The sequence below is a fragment of the Heteronotia binoei genome, chromosome 5 (genome assembly GCF_032191835.1).
Source record: "Heteronotia binoei isolate CCM8104 ecotype False Entrance Well chromosome 5, APGP_CSIRO_Hbin_v1, whole genome shotgun sequence".
Lineage (NCBI taxonomy): Eukaryota > Metazoa > Chordata > Lepidosauria > Squamata > Gekkonidae > Heteronotia > Heteronotia binoei.
The window spans coordinates 105,452,601-105,471,744 of NC_083227.1; the positions used below are offsets into that span (position 1 = coordinate 105,452,601).

Consider the following 19,144-nt stretch of genomic DNA (forward strand, 5'->3'; position numbering starts at 1 on the left):
TGTCCACCTTAATATACCGAATAAGGAGGTGGGACTACTGATCTCAATGGAAGGATCATTAACATAGTCAAGTGACACTGTGATTTGTATATGCTTTACTTTCCCAATGCAAGCCCCAAGAGCTATTTCCAAAACAACACTTAAACTTGACTTTAAACTTCATAGGTTCCTGATGCCTACACTTTGATTAACCATGAAGAATGTAACAATGGGCTGGATCCAGATGATGTTCTGCTAACAGAAGGGATGATACCAGTTCTCGCTTTCTGATGCAGGCCCCTGATTTGTCCCTCATGCTGGTCCTCAGGGTCTCCCTTCCCCCAGGCGTAGCATATCAGGGAGACCAGGGAGCTGCAACAGGAGTAGGGAGGCAGGCAAGTTCTGTTTCACTGACAGAAGAGCCTTCCATGAGCAAAAAATTTAGTCTGGATCTAACCCAACCAGAGAAACTGAAATGCTAGTCTTCTAGCATACTGCTACTAGGTTCTGGTCTCATTCATTCACAGCATGAGATCACTTACCCGGTAATCACTGGAAGTGACATAGAAGATGGGCAGGAATGCTAGCCAGATGATGCACGTGGTATACATGGTGAACCCAATGAACTTAGCCTCATTGAAGTTTTCAGGACATTTCCTGGTCTTGAAGGCATAGACTGTACACAAGACGATCAAGAGGACATTGTAGGTGAGTGAAATTAGCATACTTGAGTCTCGGTTGTTGCACTTGAGGATGACAATATACCTTTTGTCAGGCTCTGTCTCCTTCCGTGTTCCTGGAGTCTCCACCATGAGCCAAATGATGACAATAATGAGCTGGCAGGAAATAAGAGCCAGGCAGATGACCACTTGTGACGTGGGGCTTATAAACCGTGGGCGCTGCACGCCCTCCTTCACCCCACTGAAGATCCGAGCAATTCTGTTTGTCTTGGTCAACAGAGCAGAGTAGCAGACAGCAAAGGAAGTACCGAGCCCCAGTCGCCGCAAGGTGCAAACTGCAGTGGAGGGCTTGGCAATGAAGATGAATGTCATGCTATAGCACATCAACACTCCAGTAAGAAGGATGTAACAGAGTTCACGACCCGAGGCTTTCACAATGGGAGTGTCATTATTTTTAACAAAGACCCCAAAAACAAACAGAGTGGAGATGAAACCTAGGCAAGAAATGGTGACTGGTCCAATAGCCCAGACATCCTTCCAGCGGATGTACTCTTGGGGTAGCTCATAGCATCCATTTAATGTCTCGTTAGGCCAGTAGCCAAGACCGCAGTCCCGGCAAGAGAATTCATCCAGAAGATATTCGTAGGGCTGGCATGGAATGCATATCCAGCAGCACATGTCTCCTGGCTGCATGCTCTTCATTTCATTCTTCTTGCAGGGATCACTGCACTGGGAAACAGGAATTGAGGTCTTCACCCAGGGGATGAGGGAGGTGTTTAGAGTGAGCCCTTCTGCCCAGTAACCCACTTTCTGATAGCGATACCTTCCATTAACTTTGTGGTAGTTGAAGATGTTGTAACGGCCAATCCCGTCTCCACAGCGGTCAAATCGTACGGTGCTTTTGGTGTCTGATGATGGTCGAAATGGAGCTGTGGAATAGGAAAATCTAATGCAAATTATACAAAAAACTAAACTGTTACAAAACTGGATTTCCACATTTAATTAAATCCAGCTCTGCCTGCACTTGTCACTCTTCTTCTTAGGGTATGTCTGCAAAGAATTAACTACACAGAGACTTGGAAATATATGCTTTTGTTTCTTAGCATTGACAAAAAAATTTTACTAACACAAATTTTTCAGCAGAAAATGTGGCTTCAGTAGAATGCATTTAAAAACAAATATTTGATGTTTAAGAATATTAATAAATTCAAAATATCTAGGTCAACATTTTTAGAAATGTATGAGCAGCAAGTGTTTATTATCCATTTTGAGCATAAAAGTTCAATTCCAAATGCCATCATCTTTTGTATTATTATGCCTTACCCTGAATGTATTTTTGTTTTCTATTCTATGTACATTCTAATAACACAGAATACATCCTCTCAGATAAATGTATGTGGATGTTCACAAATGCATGCCTGTTGCCCTCACCATATATGTTTTACCGGTATGTCCTCAGCAAGCATGTAGAATTGCAGAACTCAATGGAACTGCAGTGGGGTGAATACTTATACCCCAGTTTCTCACAGCAGCAATCAGTAGGTCTAGGAGAGAGTAAGACTGGACCTGTTCATTCTTGTAATAGCAGATCAATGTATGTAAGGAAGTTCATTCTGAATATCCTCAAAGACATATACCCTACAGTCCACTTCCATTAATATAAAGGCCATTATGCTGGTAGATTTTTTAAAAACCGTGGAAAGCTATTGCACATAGAAAATCATTGTATCCAATGACCTATTTCCATAGTTTGATACATAGCACTCAGTTCAGAATATTAGTTTAAATATATGATTCTGTGATAATTTACAATTTAATATTGCTGTCAAATAATGCATATTGTTGTTATTGTTGTTTTTCAGTTTGAGATATGGTAAGCATTCACAATTCTGCAAGAATTTGTCATGGCAGGTGCTAACACTTGCACAATGACCTTTGCATTAACAGAAAAACACTGGTCACTCAGTATTTTATTGGGTATATACCATGGGATCTATCTTCTGTTGGCAAGGGTAAGAGTAAATTCTGCAGTCCTGGAGACCTGTGTCAGGTATGTGTCAACAATCTCTAGTGAGGCTGATCTCATGTAGAACCCCTTTCAATGTGCAGGATGCATCCCAGAGTATACCACTTATTAAATGTCTGTTACTACTTTAAGTGCAACTACCACATTTCATAAGATACAGTATACATTTGAAATAACTTCTGGCTTCAGCAGTAAAAGTCATAGCAATTCATTCAAAGAAACACATTCTTCTTGGAGTGAATCACAGTGATAAATAATAATTCAAGTATTTATCAATCAGATTTCACTTTTCAACATATTTCATGCACCTTCAAGAAAGCAGAAAATGCAGGATAGTACTTGAAGTACATACACTCTTCACTTCAAATCCTCAAATTCCATTCCCAGAATAAACTGGGATTAAAAAAAAACCTTACTTATTGTCATCCATCCACCCTGTGACCTTTTCTTTTTAAAAAGTGAGGGAGAGGGCCATTGGGAATGGATTACACATGTTTGCATATAAGATTCAGTTCAGTGTTCATGGAGCACCCTAATGGGCATGATCCAACTGAAATTAACCACTTTTGGATACCATAGATTCTAATGAGAGAGATTTTAGCAATTAACTCTTCCACTGAAATCAATGGAACTTGAAATTGCCTACTTCTATCTATCTGTTAATGGGGCTACCACGACGGGAGCACATTCGGCCAGTGCTGAGAGAGCTGCACTGGTTGCCTGTTGTGTTCCGAGTTCGCTTCAAGGTGTTGGTATTAACCTTTAAAGCCCTTTATGGTCAGGGACCTGCCTATCTACGGGACCGCCTTTCCCCATATATCCCCCAGAGAGCACTGCGATCAGGGACAAAAAATCTGCTGTCTGCCCCTGGTCCAAAAGAAGCCAGGCTATGCGCAACAAGATCTAGGGCCTTCTCGGTGGCCGCACCAGAACTCTGGAACACCCTCCCAGAAGCTATAAGGGCCCTGCGGGATCTGTCGGCGTTCCGCAGGGCCTGTAAGACTGAACTGTTTAGACAGGCTTTTCTGGTTGACTGAAAATGGGCTGCCACCGGACATCCTACAGAAGCTGGTGGTCATAGTCAGAACCCAATACCGCCAGACTGGATTGAGATAGCGTAATAGTTTTAAACTGATAAATGTATTATGGTTTTATATGTTTTATGGAATTGATTGTTTTTATGATACCGTAAGCCGCCCTGAGTCTGCTTGCGGAGAGGGCGGAATATAAATGCAAAGTAATAAATAAATAAATAAATAAATAAAAATAAATAAATAAATAAATAAATAAATCTTCCCTTTTTAAAGTAGCTACTAGAAATATGGAAATTTCATGCCTGGTACATCTACATGGGATGGGGAAATGATTGCTGTATGTCTCTAGGAATTGTGGACCTTCTGCTTTTGAAGGCATTCCAAACAAAAGGCTGGTGTTGATCCATGAAAAGTCATGACAACATTAGAAGTGACATTCAAAACCTAGCTTCTGTCCTACATAGGCACACATTAATGGTTGGTTTAGCCAGAGGAGAATTTAATCTCCCCAGTGACAAACTATAAAGTTTACAGTGCAATCGTAGACAGAGTTACACCCTACTAAGCCAATTGACTTCAGTAGACTTAAAAGGGCATAACAGTGCTTACGATTTCTGTCTTAATTACTATAGATCAGGGGTGGCCAAACTGAGGCTCAGGAGCCATATGTGGCTCTTTCACACATACCGTGTGGCTCTCAAAGCCCACACCACCCTATTGGCTGGCTTGGAGAAGGTATTTGTCTCTTTAAATCACTTCTCTAAACCAAGCCAGCCAGTGACTTAGATTTAAAGTTGCTTTCTTTCCACCCACCCTCCTCCCATCTATTTGCCTGCCTGCCTTCCTGTCCTGCAGCTCTCAAACATCTGATGTTTATTCAATGTGGCTCTTATGTTAAACAAATTTGGCTCCCTCTGCTATAGACAGCACCTGAATGAGCTCATAAATAGGAGAAAAATATGAAACACGCTCTGAAATTGGGGACCTAAATATCATTGGGCTCCAAAAAATGAGCCTGTGAATCCTCCTCCATAATATACAGCTGGGAAATGAAACAGACGTGTTCAGGTTAGGGGCCATGGATCCTTCTTACAATAAATATCACTTTCCTGTTTCAGATGGACTTTTCTTATACCTACATCATCTTCAGCACAACATAAAAGCTTAACAAATGGAAAGCAAATTATGACCAGTCAGATTTCTAAACATGCTTGGCATAGCAGAACTACAGTTCACTATTTGTGCAGGTTCTTAAAAATGGGGGAAATGATTGAGACTAGCTGTTGAATAGGAGGCAATTAAATAGAAGAATATGCATGCTGGAAAAGTTTCCCTATAGGAAACTCTCAGCTGATCACAGCTATATGTTGCAAGTACCCATCAAGGAAAATACATTTCCCCAAAGTAACATGAGAAGTAGTCTTGAGACCTCACTGCCTGCTTCAGAATTTCTCAGATCTTTCTCCTGTTGTTTCTTCTCTACTATATACTATGTCCTTGTTTTCCATGGCACAAATTGGCTTACCATCAAACGTTACATTGAGCATGAATTCCTTGTAGAATCTCTTGCCATTCACCGGCTTCATGGAATCACAGAGCTTGGTGGCGTTGGGGCATAGTGCCTGGTACATGTTATGAAGAGCATGGGCCATAGCATAGACTGCATTGACTACAAACATGATCTTGGATTCCTGCTCAAACTTGCCTATCTTTAAGGAATGGTGACTGCAGTTCTGGTTGTGAAAACTGCACTGGAACTTATGTTCCCAGAACTCCCGGAACCAAGGATTTCTGCTGTTGTTGTAAGGGTCAAGGTTCCGAAAGTACACAGCGAATTCCTGTACTGGGTAGGATGCCAGTTCAATAGTGATAGCTCCTTCAGCTATGGATTCACTACCAGCTACCACAGTCTCCAGGGCACCCCAGCCATCACTGGCCACCCATGTGAAGGACACATTGATCCTGTGGGCAGCTGCCAACAGCTCCCGAGCATCTTCACTCCGGGTGAACAATACTACCACTCTAGCACTGGGCTTCTGCATCAGTGCCTTGATCACCACATCAAAAGTATTTTTGTTCATGGAGCGCCCTACTTTCTCTGAGGTGGCAATGCAAATGTTGCGGGCTCGAGCTTGCTGCTCAAAAGCTTCAATGCCCGTTTCACCATAGTCACCTTCTGAGGCCACTGTGGAGACGTAGGTCCAGTTGAAGAAGCGTAGGATCTCAGACATAGCCTTGGCTTGGTAGAAGTCTGGGGGGACAGTGCGAGCAAAGTAATCATAGCGAGATTTGTCACTGAGTTTGGCACTGGTGGAGGCATAGCTGATCTGGGGGATCTGGAACAGTCGCAGGAGGTTAGCCACCTGTGGGGAGAAAAAGGGGCTTGATCAGCAACAGCAATATGGTGCAGGTAAGAAGTAGTACGAGAGACAGTTCTATGTATTGCATTTTTCTTCTTCTCTTCCAGCAAGCACCAGTTGGGAGCACCCTTGTTCCCCCCCATTTTATCCTCAGAACAAATATATGAGTTCGATGAGGCTGAGAGTGAATGACAGGCCCAAATTCACCCAGTGAGTTTCACACATTTCAATCCATATTTCCCCAGTCCTGGTCTAACATTCCATGTGCTACACTACATTGGCTCTCTATTCCAATCACTATGAAGATGACAATGTTACCACTTAAATGTATTGTCCTAGCAGTCCTTCTTGTCGGCCTCTTAAAAAGGAGAATGAGTGCCAGTCATGAAACTATCCCTCTCCAAATCCAAAGTGAAACAATTCTGCTCTAAAGTTTGATTCAGACTGAACATGGTTACGAAGCTTACCTGTAGCTTTGAATTGATGATCCATAGTTTGCCCTGACTAATCAGAATTAGAAATAATGGGGGTGAGTGCAGAAAGCTGGGAAGGGGCCCATGGGGGCTATCCGTTTCCCTTCTGCATGATTTAAAGAACCTGCTGATCAGTTGATTGGCGGGCCCTTTAAAAGGTGTGACAGGGGTAGTGACTGTTCCTGCTCCCATGCAATTTAAATTACACAGGAGGGGCGTGGCCGTGGAACGGGGATGAGGGGCCCAAAACCCCTGTCAGGGGGCCAGACCCCATGGGTCCCTGGTTAGCTACAAGCCTGCCTCTTGTACACTTGGAAACTCAAACTATGGCTTGAACTCTGAACTATCGTTAGCACAAACCATGATCTGAATTAAGCCTAAATTCAAAACAAAAGCTCATGGGCCACAAGTCTTTAAATATATCTTGCTTCATGAGATACAGTAGAAAGGTTGAGCAAGGCATAGGAACTCTACTCCCTGGTGGCTTTGCCTAAGCCAGCAGCTGAACCCTCGGCAGACACATTTCAAAATTCTATTTGTAATTATGAGAAATGGAAAATTGCTTTTTTAAGAAGCTGTCAAATTTAGAGGAATGCCCCATGCTCAGTGATGCGGTTGTGAAGTCTGAAAAGCACACACTGATAGACAGCCTGGCAATCTAATATTAAAAACGTATGATTGAGGTTCTTTGCTGTTGAAAGCGAATTCTTAATTGGCTGTGTAACCCATTTCACTTTCTTATAAAGGGAATTAGGTTAACAAATAGCACGGCTGGCATCAATTGGCCTTGCCTGAGTGAATGATTTACACAGCGCATTAATGCAATGCTGATGTTCCTGTGACATGCACCTGAGCTGTATTGTCTGAAAGAAAACATCTGAACATTTTTGGGTGGGCTGTCACTGTGCAAAATATGCCTTTTGTTTTGAAGAGGGACATGCTTCCCTACTGCAGCTTGCTATGTACTAAAATTAGGGCAGATAGAAATCTTCCACAGTGTTGCCTTTCAGGGAGGGGAGAGTTGATGCAAAGTTGCAGTGCTTGATATTACACAGTTGAACAGCAGCTCAGCTCTTGTTATGCATTAAAAATGTGACGAGTTGATTTAAGAGCATGAAAGACCATCAAAGTGCCATCTAGGTATGACAGGATAATCCTTTGTTGCAACATACAGACCATGGGCAGAAAAGAAAATGACCCTGAGTTGTAGGAGTCCACAATGCAGCTGACTTTGGCACATGCTCTGCAGACACTGTAAATCTAAGCAAGATAGAACAGGACAGCCTGTGGTGTAGGAATGACCTACATTATCTTCACAGGCCATCCAAATTAACCCCACACTGAGATGAACAGGGTATTTAATGGAGGCTATCATTACAGGCTACTTGCAGTCTCATTCAAACAGATGTGAACTCAGGCACTTGGATGACATTTTGGGGGAATTTTGTAGCCGTTCTAATAGCTAAAATCCCAGGTCAAATCAATAGACACTTTGCCACCGACCTCTGTGGGAGGTGGATTGCGCTTTCAAAATGGCAAGCGAAAGGTAGTAGCCTCATAAAAATTCTGACATGATACCATCATATATTTTGATGTATATCTTATTCTTTAACTAGATCCAAATAGGCAGCTGTGTTGGTCTGAAATAGTAGAAGAAAATAGAAGTCAATTGCATCTTTAAGACCAGCGTAGTTTTATTCAGAACATAATCTTTCGTGTGTATGCACACTTCTTCAGACGAGGAATGAGATACTGTAAGCAGAGACACATATAGCTGGTGGGGTTTGGAATGCCAAGTGGTACAAAGTTAAAAACCAATAGCAGAATAGTAAAATTAACAAATTCAGAAAACCTTTGATCTGTGTTGCATTAGCATGGGAAACCATAAAACAGTAACATGTCAGAATGTGAGAATGCCTGTTAATTATTCTATTGCTAATAAACCTGGGTCAGAAAGAAGGCATTTCTTTCCCAGAAGATTTCCCTGTCCAACTAATTTACCTTTTAACATGTAACATAAATATATACATCATTCTAGTTTGCCTCTCCATTAGAATGGAGAGGGGAATTGCTGAATTACAAACTATTATGAAACTTGGAACAAACACCTCCCCAGAACTGAACAGAGATGTTGTTTTGTTCTTTTATCTCATTACATATGCTAAACCCACTTTCACCAAGTATGGCGATATATCCACAGTATTCCAATGTATTTCTCTTTAAGGATAGTGTATCAGAATAATGCTTTTGTATTGACATACTCAAACAAGGGATATTGGCTGTTTATCTCATTACATATACTAAACCCATCTTCCACTATATTTTAATGTATTTTTTCCTAATGGCAAACTAGAATTTTTTCCTAATGGCAAACTAGAAGCTTATGTTCTGAATAAAACTACATTGGTCTTAAAGGTGAAATTGACTCCTATTTTGTTCTTATTCTTTAACTGCAAAGGGTCCTCATGTCTGTAACTAGACTAAAAGGCCCTCAGTTTCTGCAATGGACAAGCAAACCAAGATCTGTTTTGTTCTGGACTCTCCAGGACACACTGGGCACTTGTTTCAATTGCTGGAAGCAGTTCTGAGTTTTACTATCTAGATTTGGATTTGCAAAATTTTCTTCCTTGGCAAACAGATGAGCCTCAAGACTGATCGGCATAAACAGTCACGCTTCTAATCCTGGCTGCACATGCATAAATGTAAATATATGCATAAAGCATCCTGTGGGCTGTCTTCCTGGCTATTTGCACACAAAATTGGCACAAATGTCCATAACATTTACAGATATTGTCCAAAGAAAGCATGTTGTCTACAACAAACTAAATATTGATGGAAATCTGACAACCCAGTTAGAATGCCAGTTAAGCAGTCAGCTTGAATTTTCACAATGGTAGGCAGGGAATCTCCCCTCCCTCCTCCATAAGTTTTTTCAGTTATTCCTCAGAATACATGTTTGCCAGGGCTTTTTTTGAGCAGGAACGCATAGGAACGCAGTTCTGGCTGGCTTGGTGTCAGGGGGTGTGGCCTAATATGCAAGTGAATTCCTGCTGGGCTTTTTCTACAAAAAGCCCTATGTGAAAGAGTGGTGACATCAGGGGGTGTGGCTAATGAGTTCCTGCTGGACTTTTTCTACCAAAAAAGGGCTGATGTTTGCTATGAAGTCTTTCACATCTAATCATACATTCAGCTAAGAACAAACTTTTAAACTTTGCTGTGACTCTTTCCTTTCCTCTGAAATATTTTCCTCTTCTTCATTGATAGCTGAAATATTGTCCATAGTCTATGGAACACTACAAAAATGCCTAGCAAATCCCCCCCATTTCAAATTCCTAGCTATATGCAGCATATCAACAACCCATACTGCAGAGTTCTATATACTTAATCCCCTCCCCATCTCGATGGCAGAGATAGGCTGCAAAACTGACAAGGGGTTGTCCATCATTTAGGGGCTGCAGGACAGCCAGCCAGGCTCCATGCCCCAAGCTGGGTTGCAGTGGTAAAAGAATTCCAAGTACAATCCTAAACAGGTCTTTTTAACCAGGCTTACACCCAAGAAAATGTTCTTATTATTGCACTTAAATTTTCACTATTTTTTGAAGTCTGATTAGCGTATAATATATAAGTGATCAGGCATGTAAACCATGTGTAAATATTTGGAAGGCTACACTAATTTTGACTAATGGTATAGTCTCATCACATTCCTTATTGGGTATGTGATTTAGAGATTAACTAATGAAAATCTGAACTGAATCCCTTCTTTAGTAATTTGTGATTCATCAGATAATCTAAGTGTCAGGGATGTCTTCCAACCAGAATACTTAGCACATGTTCCTGAAAATAGTTGTTTACATGCAGAACACTTCCATTTTCCAGAAAAAATAGGTGAGGGATACACTTCTTAAGTATTTAATCTTAAATGGCGGGAAAGAAGTCACACCTTGAAATATTTTTGCTATTGATAAGCAGAAATGAAAACAAAAACAAATGGGGAAATAATATTTGTAACAGATATAAAAACTCGAGGTTCCATTAGAGTCAAGATTTGAATTTCCATTAACTTGAAAAGAGTTAGACCCCTACCTACTGTTTCCAGCTGGTCATGAATCACGGACTTTGTGGAGGTTTTGTTTTGGGGAAAAGCAAAGGGTAAGGTTGTTTCCTTACCCCTTTTAAAGCTATGGCCCTCAGACGTCTATTCAGCTTGATCCTTGCATATCTGACCAGTGCACTTCCCAATTAAACTGCATTATAAGGAACAACTTAATCACAATGTAAAAAAAAAAATCCAAGTTCAGTCCATAGCTATAAAGGAACTGCAACACAACACAACTGAGAGAGCTAAGGAAGAAAGAAGTGTAGTATGATGAGGATTGGGGTACCCATAGAACAAGGACTGAAAAGGAGGACCTTCCCAGAATGCAAGAGCAAACACACATTCATAAACATAGCAAAGCAATCTGGAAAGACAGGGATGATTAGAGTTGACTGGGGGAAATGGTGAGGTATAATCTATGGAATTTATCAACAATGGAGATGCAGCAGATGAAGGTAGGTACAGGAATCTTTCTGGAGGGGGGTGGGACTGGGAACACGTTAACATTCAGGACACTACACCTTTCATGTTTCTCTTACAATTTGGTAGCTGTTGAGAATGTTTTCATTGAAATAGTGACAATCTTTAATATGTACCCCCTCCCCCCAACTGAGGTTTGATGTTTCAGGTCAGCCATCTAATATTCGGTCTACAATGTATTCCCACCCACCCCATATACACTTTATTCGAAGAATTAGTACCTATCCACTGGACATTTGAATCACATTATACTTTGCTTTTCTCTCAGTTTCTTTATTTTTCTGCAGATTGTCATATTTGTTATATGTTTTTAAGAAATCAATAACATTATTGGTTAAAAATATCTTGGTGAAAAGAAATGAAAAGCCATTAGCTCTAGTGCAGGACAGATTTCTCAAAACAAGCTGTAATGACCAAGGCCTGGGTTCTCTCTCTGGAGCATTAATGACCAATGGCTGAAATAGGTTGATCTAGGTCATAATTTTCCCCTGTCATTATTTCCCTTGTGGTTTGAAGCCATTATCCTAGTTGTTATGAAGCTATATTTTATAGATTAATGGTGTGTTTTTATTCTTTAGAAACCATTCAGAAATAAACCCTTGCCTCACAGGAGTGCAGCATAACGATGTGCGTCCTTTCACTGCAGCTAAAGGTGTGGGAAGGGAGTGTTTGGCTGTGCTAAAATATGGCTAGCACAAAGCACCCCCTAAACCATCATGGAAGCATTCAAAGACCAGATTCTGCTAGGCTTCTGGGTGATGAAGAAGCTTTAAAATGACAAAACTGTCTCTTCCTGAGTGGATTTGTGGGACTGAGCCTCTGTATATTCTTTGCTCTGTCTGAGTCTGAGATCCTTCCAAAAATCCTAGCAGAAAGGGGGTGGGGCATCTCTTGTTTACAGAAGGTATTTGCTGAGTAAAAGCATTGGGATCAAGCTGTGGTTTAGAATCCCGTCTTGGGAGAACTAAACAAACTCCAGTTCCCCCAGGCAGCTGCATTTGTACATAACAGGGAACCAGAGTTTGTTTCAAACCCGGAATCCTTGATTGAAGGAAGGGTGAAGAAGGAAGGAGTCTGCGCAAGGACAGCAATAAGTCATGTTTGTTACACCATCTCTGCTTGTTTTTGTATTTTGTTTTTAGTGATGGCTGAATGCAGCAGGGGTGAACCCCAGTAGGGTTTCCAGGTCTGGGTTGGAAAATACCTAGAGATTTTTGGGATGTAGTCTGGGGAGGGTGGGGTTTGGGGATGAAAGGAACCTTCGCAGAGTGACAATCTTTAATATGCTGTAGAGTCCAGTCTCCAAAGCAGCCATTTTCTCCAGCAGAACTGATTTTTGTAGTCTTGAGGTTGGAATCCCAGTTGGATCAACTTTAGGGTTGCCAATCCCCAGGTGGGGCAGGAAAACAGGGATAAACCCTCCATGAAAATCCCTGTTTTCCTGCTCCATTATCCACGTAGCTCTTTGTTGGTTGCTCAGTTCCCGGGTGGGAGCAGGGCATCCTCCAGTTTGGAGGCCCTTCCCCCACTTCAGGGTCTTCACAAAGTGGGGAGGGAGGGAAATGTCTGCTGGACACTCCATTATTCCCTGTGAAGACCGATTCCCATAGGATATAATGGAGAATTTATCTGTGGGTATCTGGGGCTTGGGGGGCCTGTTTGTTGAGTTAGAGGCAACAAATTTGCAGCATAGCATCCATTCCTCAAAGCACCCTCCAAGTTTCAAAAAATTGGACCAGGGGGGTCCAATTCTATGAGCCCCAAAAGGAGGTTTCCCTATCCTTCATTATTTCCAATGGAGGGAAGGCATTTAAAAGATGTGCGGCCCCTTTAAATGTGATAGCCAGAACTCCCTTTGAAGTTCAATTATGCTTGTCACACCCTTGCTCCTGGCTCCACCCCCAGAGTCTCCTGGCTCCACCCCCAAAGTTCCCAGATATTTCTTGAATTGGACTTGGCAACCCTAGTCAACTTACCATGAAAGTTCTTGGAGAGCCACTGGTGACCAGAAGCAAGCTGAGCCAAGCACCTGTAGAGCCCCAGTGGCTGTGACACTGAGTATATGCTCCTCCCTCATCTTCTTCTGTACTGCTGTTGTCTGGATCTCAGCCAAGCAGTCCCTCCTGTGCCCCAAGTGCCACTGAAGCTCAGCTTGTTTTGGCTTCCCAGTTTGCCATTGGAATGCTACATAAATTCTCCTTATGCAACCAACCATGGCTCTGTCAGTAGAAGTAGTCATATGTTAACTAGAAAAAAAACTCTTCTAGGGACAACTGAGTTATCTGCATAGAACAGATCCAGCCACAGCATAATGTATGTCACATATTACCCCAAGCTCTTTAGAAAATCCAGATGTTCCTCTGTTTGATTCTGGCTCTTGGGTTTCTACTTTGTTTTGTCTGCCTTCAGCTTGCTCTGCAGTCCAGCAACCCTGTGTCCTGAGTAAAGTTTTTTTTAATGCTGATAAGATTCAGTCCACCAGTTACCTCTTTGTATCAATGAGATAACAAGAACAAACCACTTTATAAATTATTCTGTTTAATGATACAAGGTGTCAAGTTCCCATTTTTCCTTCAATAAAGACGACTCTCCATATGTTTGGATAAGCATTTATTGTAAGGCAGGATACATTGACACTGACTTGCAGTCAGTGTCAAAAGTGGCACACAACAGCACAGGTTCAGGTTATATACCCTTGCAATGGTCATTAGAAGCATGTCTGAATTTAGGGCGCAAAGACAGTTCAGATTTCGTGACTATAGGTCACACATACACATTCACTACCAGGCTTTCTACAAAACATCCCAGGGAGAGAGTTACAACCTTGGTACCAAGTAGGTTCCCAGCTCCTAGGAGGCAAGCAAGTTAAGATTCATTTTTGCAGCAGACTAAGCATTCTAGCCATACATTCCACAGACTACATCAAAAGGAACACAGATAACAGCAAGGAACTTGACACAACGCATGGTAAAAAAATTGGAAAAAAGGCATGATAGAAATAATAAATTGTGGAATACTGCCAGAAGGTATTGGCGAAAGCAAGCCCCCTCGCACAAGGTAACTGCCAGTGGAGGGTTTTTTTGTTTTGTTTTTTAAATTAGCATATAGCATTAATGTGTGAAATCACAGCATTTAAACCTATTTGATTGAGGGCAGGAGAAGACATGCTAGATTAGTATTAGAAATAGGGCAGCAGCTGATTACATTTTGAAACAGAACCACATCAGAAAAAGCAGAATGATCGCAATTGCTTTAGGTGCTACAATATAATTCGTATCAGAGGCAGCATAAGGTGTATTGCCATTTTCTTGACATGCTCTTTGTGCTTTTCACAGCTGCACACATGCCCTTCTTGTAGAACTGAAGCTTTCTCTAGTATGCAGATGCCATGATGGGGGAAAGCTTCACTTGTTGCTGTCCTGTCTGCTGCACAGCTGTCAATGCCCTGCCAGCAAAGGAAGGAAATGACAAGCAGAGAAGCCAAGTGAATGACTAGCAGTTAAAATGTGCACCAGAGCGATGGATGGTACTGTTGCAATCCACAGCTCAAATTGTCCACTTGTTCCAGATGCTCTGCAGTAATGCTCATTATCTTCAACGGAGAAAAAATCCTCACTAATGAGCTTGTTAAAAATAAAGACTACAAAAGAGGCAGGCTAGAGAAAGACCCTGCAATCCAATAGGCTCTTCCAAGTCGAGCGCCAGAACACATTTCACAGCTCAGGATGTGTCAAAACCTTGCTGCATAATTAACATGCACAAAAAACATTTTAAGCAGAAAATTACATTCTGTAACTGCAATAAGGCACCAGAGACTGCAAATTACTCTCCGATGACTCCCCGCAGGCCATGTCAAGGGCATTTGACCTTAAGCTTCATGTTTAACCATACATTCGATGGGAAACGAGAACAATCTTTCACACCTGTCAGGCCTTATTTCTGAATTATTAGCGTGATGTTGTAATTTATAAATCCTGCAAAGTATAGTTTTATATAAACTGTATAGTGAAACTCAAGGCCATTATAATTCCCCAGTAATAATGCAGCCATTTATCTATTGTTAATGGGCCATTGTTTATTTAACCACCATAAGTACAATTGAGGTAGATCGTTTCAGTAACAGCTGGTGGAACTAAGTGAACTCTTTTGTTCAAATATAAATGATCTGTTCAGGTAAAGTGAGTTATGAAATAAGATTGGTTTAGCAAAAGAGAATTTTCTCTCTTGTCATCAATTGGTCATTAGCAGCTACTATCCTGGGGAAAGCTCCAATCAGGTGAATGAGTACCCTTGGAAGAGGCAGGTGCCATATCTTCATTGCATTAGGCTGTAGGCTCCTGTACTTTGAGATTAGTTGTGATAATTAAACTAATTCTTGTTTTAAGCTTGTGGGTGCTAGTTTGCATCACCTAAGGGCCAAAGTAAACAAGATGCTGGAAAATCAATGAATGGATCTCTCCAGTGTTCTTTAAAGGGCAATAGTAATCTCAGGTTGCATTTAACTTTCCCCCAGCCTAGTTTTGCTGATTAATAGCAACCTTTTCCCCCTTATGGGAAGGAAAAAGGACAGGATGTCGATCACTCTTCATTCATTTTTGCCCCTTCCAAGTCTAATAATGGTACAGTGGAGAAGGGGATCTATTTTAACAGGCTAAATAGCATGGGACCTTTACTTGGATAGCCCAGGCTAGCTCAGTCTCATCAGTTCTCAAAATCTAAGCACGGTTGGCCTTGGCTAGTAAACGGATGGGAGACCTCCATGGAATGCCAGGGTCATGATGCAGAGGCAGGCAATGGCAACCACCTCTGAACATTTCTTGCCTTGAAACCCCTGCAGGGTCATTCTCCTCCATTTCAAACGAATCAACTTTCTTCCAGTCAGCTTTTTTCATTGTCCAGCTTTCACATTCATAGTAATGGGGTATACTGTAGTATGAATTACCTTGATTTTGGTCACCATTGACACATCCTTACACTTAAGGATCTTAACTAGTTCCTTCATGGCTGCCCTTTCCACTCACAGTCTCCTTCTGGTTTCTTGGTTGAAGGTAGATGATGGAGCCAAGGAATAGAAAATCTTTAATCAATTTCAGTTTCTTCAATATGTCAACCTTAAAGCTGCATAATTCTTCAGTAGTCATTACTTTTCTTCTTCTTGATGTTCAGCTGTATCTTTGCTTTAACTGTATTTCTGCTTTAACCTTCAGTAGCTGATGTTCCTTCACTGTGTTCAGTCAGAAATGTGATGTCATCTGCATAATCTTAAATTATTAATATTCTTTCTACCAATTTTCACTTCACCTTCATCTAAATCTTTCCTTATGATGTGTTCAGCATATTGAGATTGACAATGTGGCCACTATTCCCCTTTAAAAACCACTGGAGAAATCTGTTCATGGATTTCACACAATCATTGTTTTAATCTATCACTTTTAAGTATATGCAAGTTTAGGGTTGAAGAAGTCTTCCTATTTCAAAAACATAGCTTTGAAATCTAACCAGATTCCTCAGAGATAACTTTCTTTACTGACTGCACTTTTTTGTGTGTTTGTGAGACCAAATGGATAAGTGATCCATTTCTGATGAACATTAAAAACCAAATAGTTCTCTCAGCTGTGGGTGGGTGGGGAGGGAATCCCCAAATCACACTGCTTAGATACAGAACATCAGAGCTCACTCAAAGTGAATGCATTATGGGACCCCACTTAGACACATTCCCATAATGCAAAGTAACTCCAATATAGGAATTTTGTTAGGCAGGAAAGCCATTTTATGTGCTCAGTGCTGTAGTCCTTAGTGTTGTAGTCACTAGAAATTCCTACACCCACTGGTAGAATTGGATAGATTAGCCCTGAACTAGAAGGAATCTAATTATGTATGTCAGAGCAGTGGCTCCCAACCTTTCTGGCACCAGGGGTCAGTTTTGTGCAAGACAATTTTTCCATGGACTTGTGGAGTGGGGAGGCACTGGAGTTTTTGCTGCCCCAGGCTGCCCCACTGCCCCTCCTTGCCCCCCATGGGGGTTTTTAAATGGGTGGGAGACTGGGGCTTCTTCTGCTACCTCCCTGCTAGGTGGCCAGGTGGCAGAAGCAGCCAATCTGCCTCCCCCTTCCATTTAAAGACTCCCGCCAATCAGCTGAACAGTGGAGGTCTATAAATGAAGGGTAGGCGAAAGTCACAGCAGCACCACCCCTTCTGTCCACCCTGAACCTGGGTGGATGAAAGAGGCAGTGTGGCCTCACTCCAAGGCTAGCTCCCCAGGAGAGACAGCTTTGGAGCCAGGCTGTGCTGCCTTTTTTGTCTGCCTGGGTCCCAGGCAAGTGGAAAGGGCGGTGGGGCTGCTGTGCCTCATTTTAAGCAAAAGGGGCAGTGCAGTGCCATGCAGCCTGGTTACTAACAGGCCATGGACTGTACTGGCCCATGGCCCGGGGGTTGGGGACCCCTGCGTTAGAGTCAAGTAGGCTGTTATTCCCACACAATTACTTTTTTGGCTCCGTGGAGGATTGTATTTCACCCCAAATCAGCAACATGACATCACAGGGGCACAGGGGACAGGCCCAGTAACAGGGAAGGGAAAGTTTAAGAGTGACACTGTTGCTGACCATGCTCACCTACTGTCTCTTTTGCACAACAAATTAAATCAGTTGTGAAGATGCTTGAGACATGAAATTTCAGCTTTAGCTTGAGACATATTCCCAAACACTTGCCTGAGTCACTACACTGCATGGAATAGAAAAGAGCAGAAGAGAGTCCCAAAGGATCAATATTCCTTTTTCAGAAACAACTCTGCTATTAGATTGACCTGCAAAGTCCAAAGAGCTACTTAGGTATGCCCAGAGAGCTCATGGGTAAGTACTGAACTTTTTCTTTTAAAAGCAGATGCACACAAAAGTGTGTCTGGGCCATTTATTGCATTTAGACCAGTTACTAGAAAAAACCAGGGGCAAAACCACCCCCCTTCCTTCCCAGTCACATCTTTTATCTGTATGCCTTAGAATCAATGAATACATAGTTTTTACAGTGGCCTCCACTTCTGAATTCCTTCCGCCACCAGGCCTTTCACTGTTTTTAGGACTTTTATTTCATGAGTTGGCTATAGCTGCCCTGTGCCACATCAGAAGTTGCATTGGAAACATCCTTCAGTTTCCTATGTGCCATTGGTTTGCTGTGGTTTTTGGAATCACAGGAAATGCCACTACTGTGTTTGTATACTGTCACAGGAGATATTTGCCATGAATTTGTAAAATAAAACAATATTCAGCCACATGTGCCATTAGTCACAGCTAGACACGAAGAAGAAAGAAATGGCTAATATGCCATCTATTGGCAGATGCAATCAGTTGCTTGGACGAACATCCTTCTAAAGCTATTAAGGTTTTGCCTGCATCTCACCTCCCTGCTCTGCCTCCGCTGCCTCACCACTGATTAAGAAACTTGCTCCAGAAGGAGAAAACCTCAGTCCGTTTCCATGGCACATGCACACACAGCAGTGACTCCTCTCTAGTCCAGCCAATTAGCAATAACAGGATGTAGTTAAGGACAGATCCATCCTTAACTAGACCAGTGTTAGTGATGATCAGAATCAGAGGGGGGGGAGTGGTTTCAGCATGTTTATTGTGACATCAGAGTGTACAACCCAAGTCAATGCTGCTGTTCTAAGAGCACTTCAGCTGCAGGAAGTCACCTTTCCCTGAAACATGGTCTTTTCTTGAATAAAAGTCCACCATGGGGGCATTATTTTCGGGACAACCTCTATGCTCATGTTGTGTAAGTGGAATCTGCATATTTAGTATAGTACATAAATCTTATTTGCAGACTGTACAATGGTATAATAGCTATTCATAGTAGAAATTATATACTTATAGATCCTGTTCTGCCCTGTTGTCCTCCCATCTATACAGTGCAAGCAGAAGCCTTTATTTTGAAGTAAGAATACATGGAATGGGGATCAGAATTGTAGTAGCAAACTCCACCCCAATATCCATACTTGGTCAGCTCTGTGTGCATGGAGCCTAT

General features: G+C 41.9%; 1 protein-coding gene across 2 annotated transcripts in view; it reads right to left on the bottom strand.

Annotated features, from left to right (window-relative positions):
- Nucleotides 1-19,144, bottom strand: part of GRM2 (glutamate metabotropic receptor 2) — a 131,553-nt gene that overhangs the window by 13,097 nt on the left and 99,312 nt on the right. For both annotated transcript variants that reach the window (XM_060239985.1, XM_060239986.1), the window contains 2 exons: nt 5,245-6,082; nt 522-1,588 (listed from right to left, as the gene is read on the bottom strand). In XM_060239985.1, the coding sequence (XP_060095968.1) occupies nt 522-1,588; nt 5,245-6,082 (1,905 nt within the window). The remainder of the gene's footprint in view (nt 1-521; nt 1,589-5,244; nt 6,083-19,144) is intronic.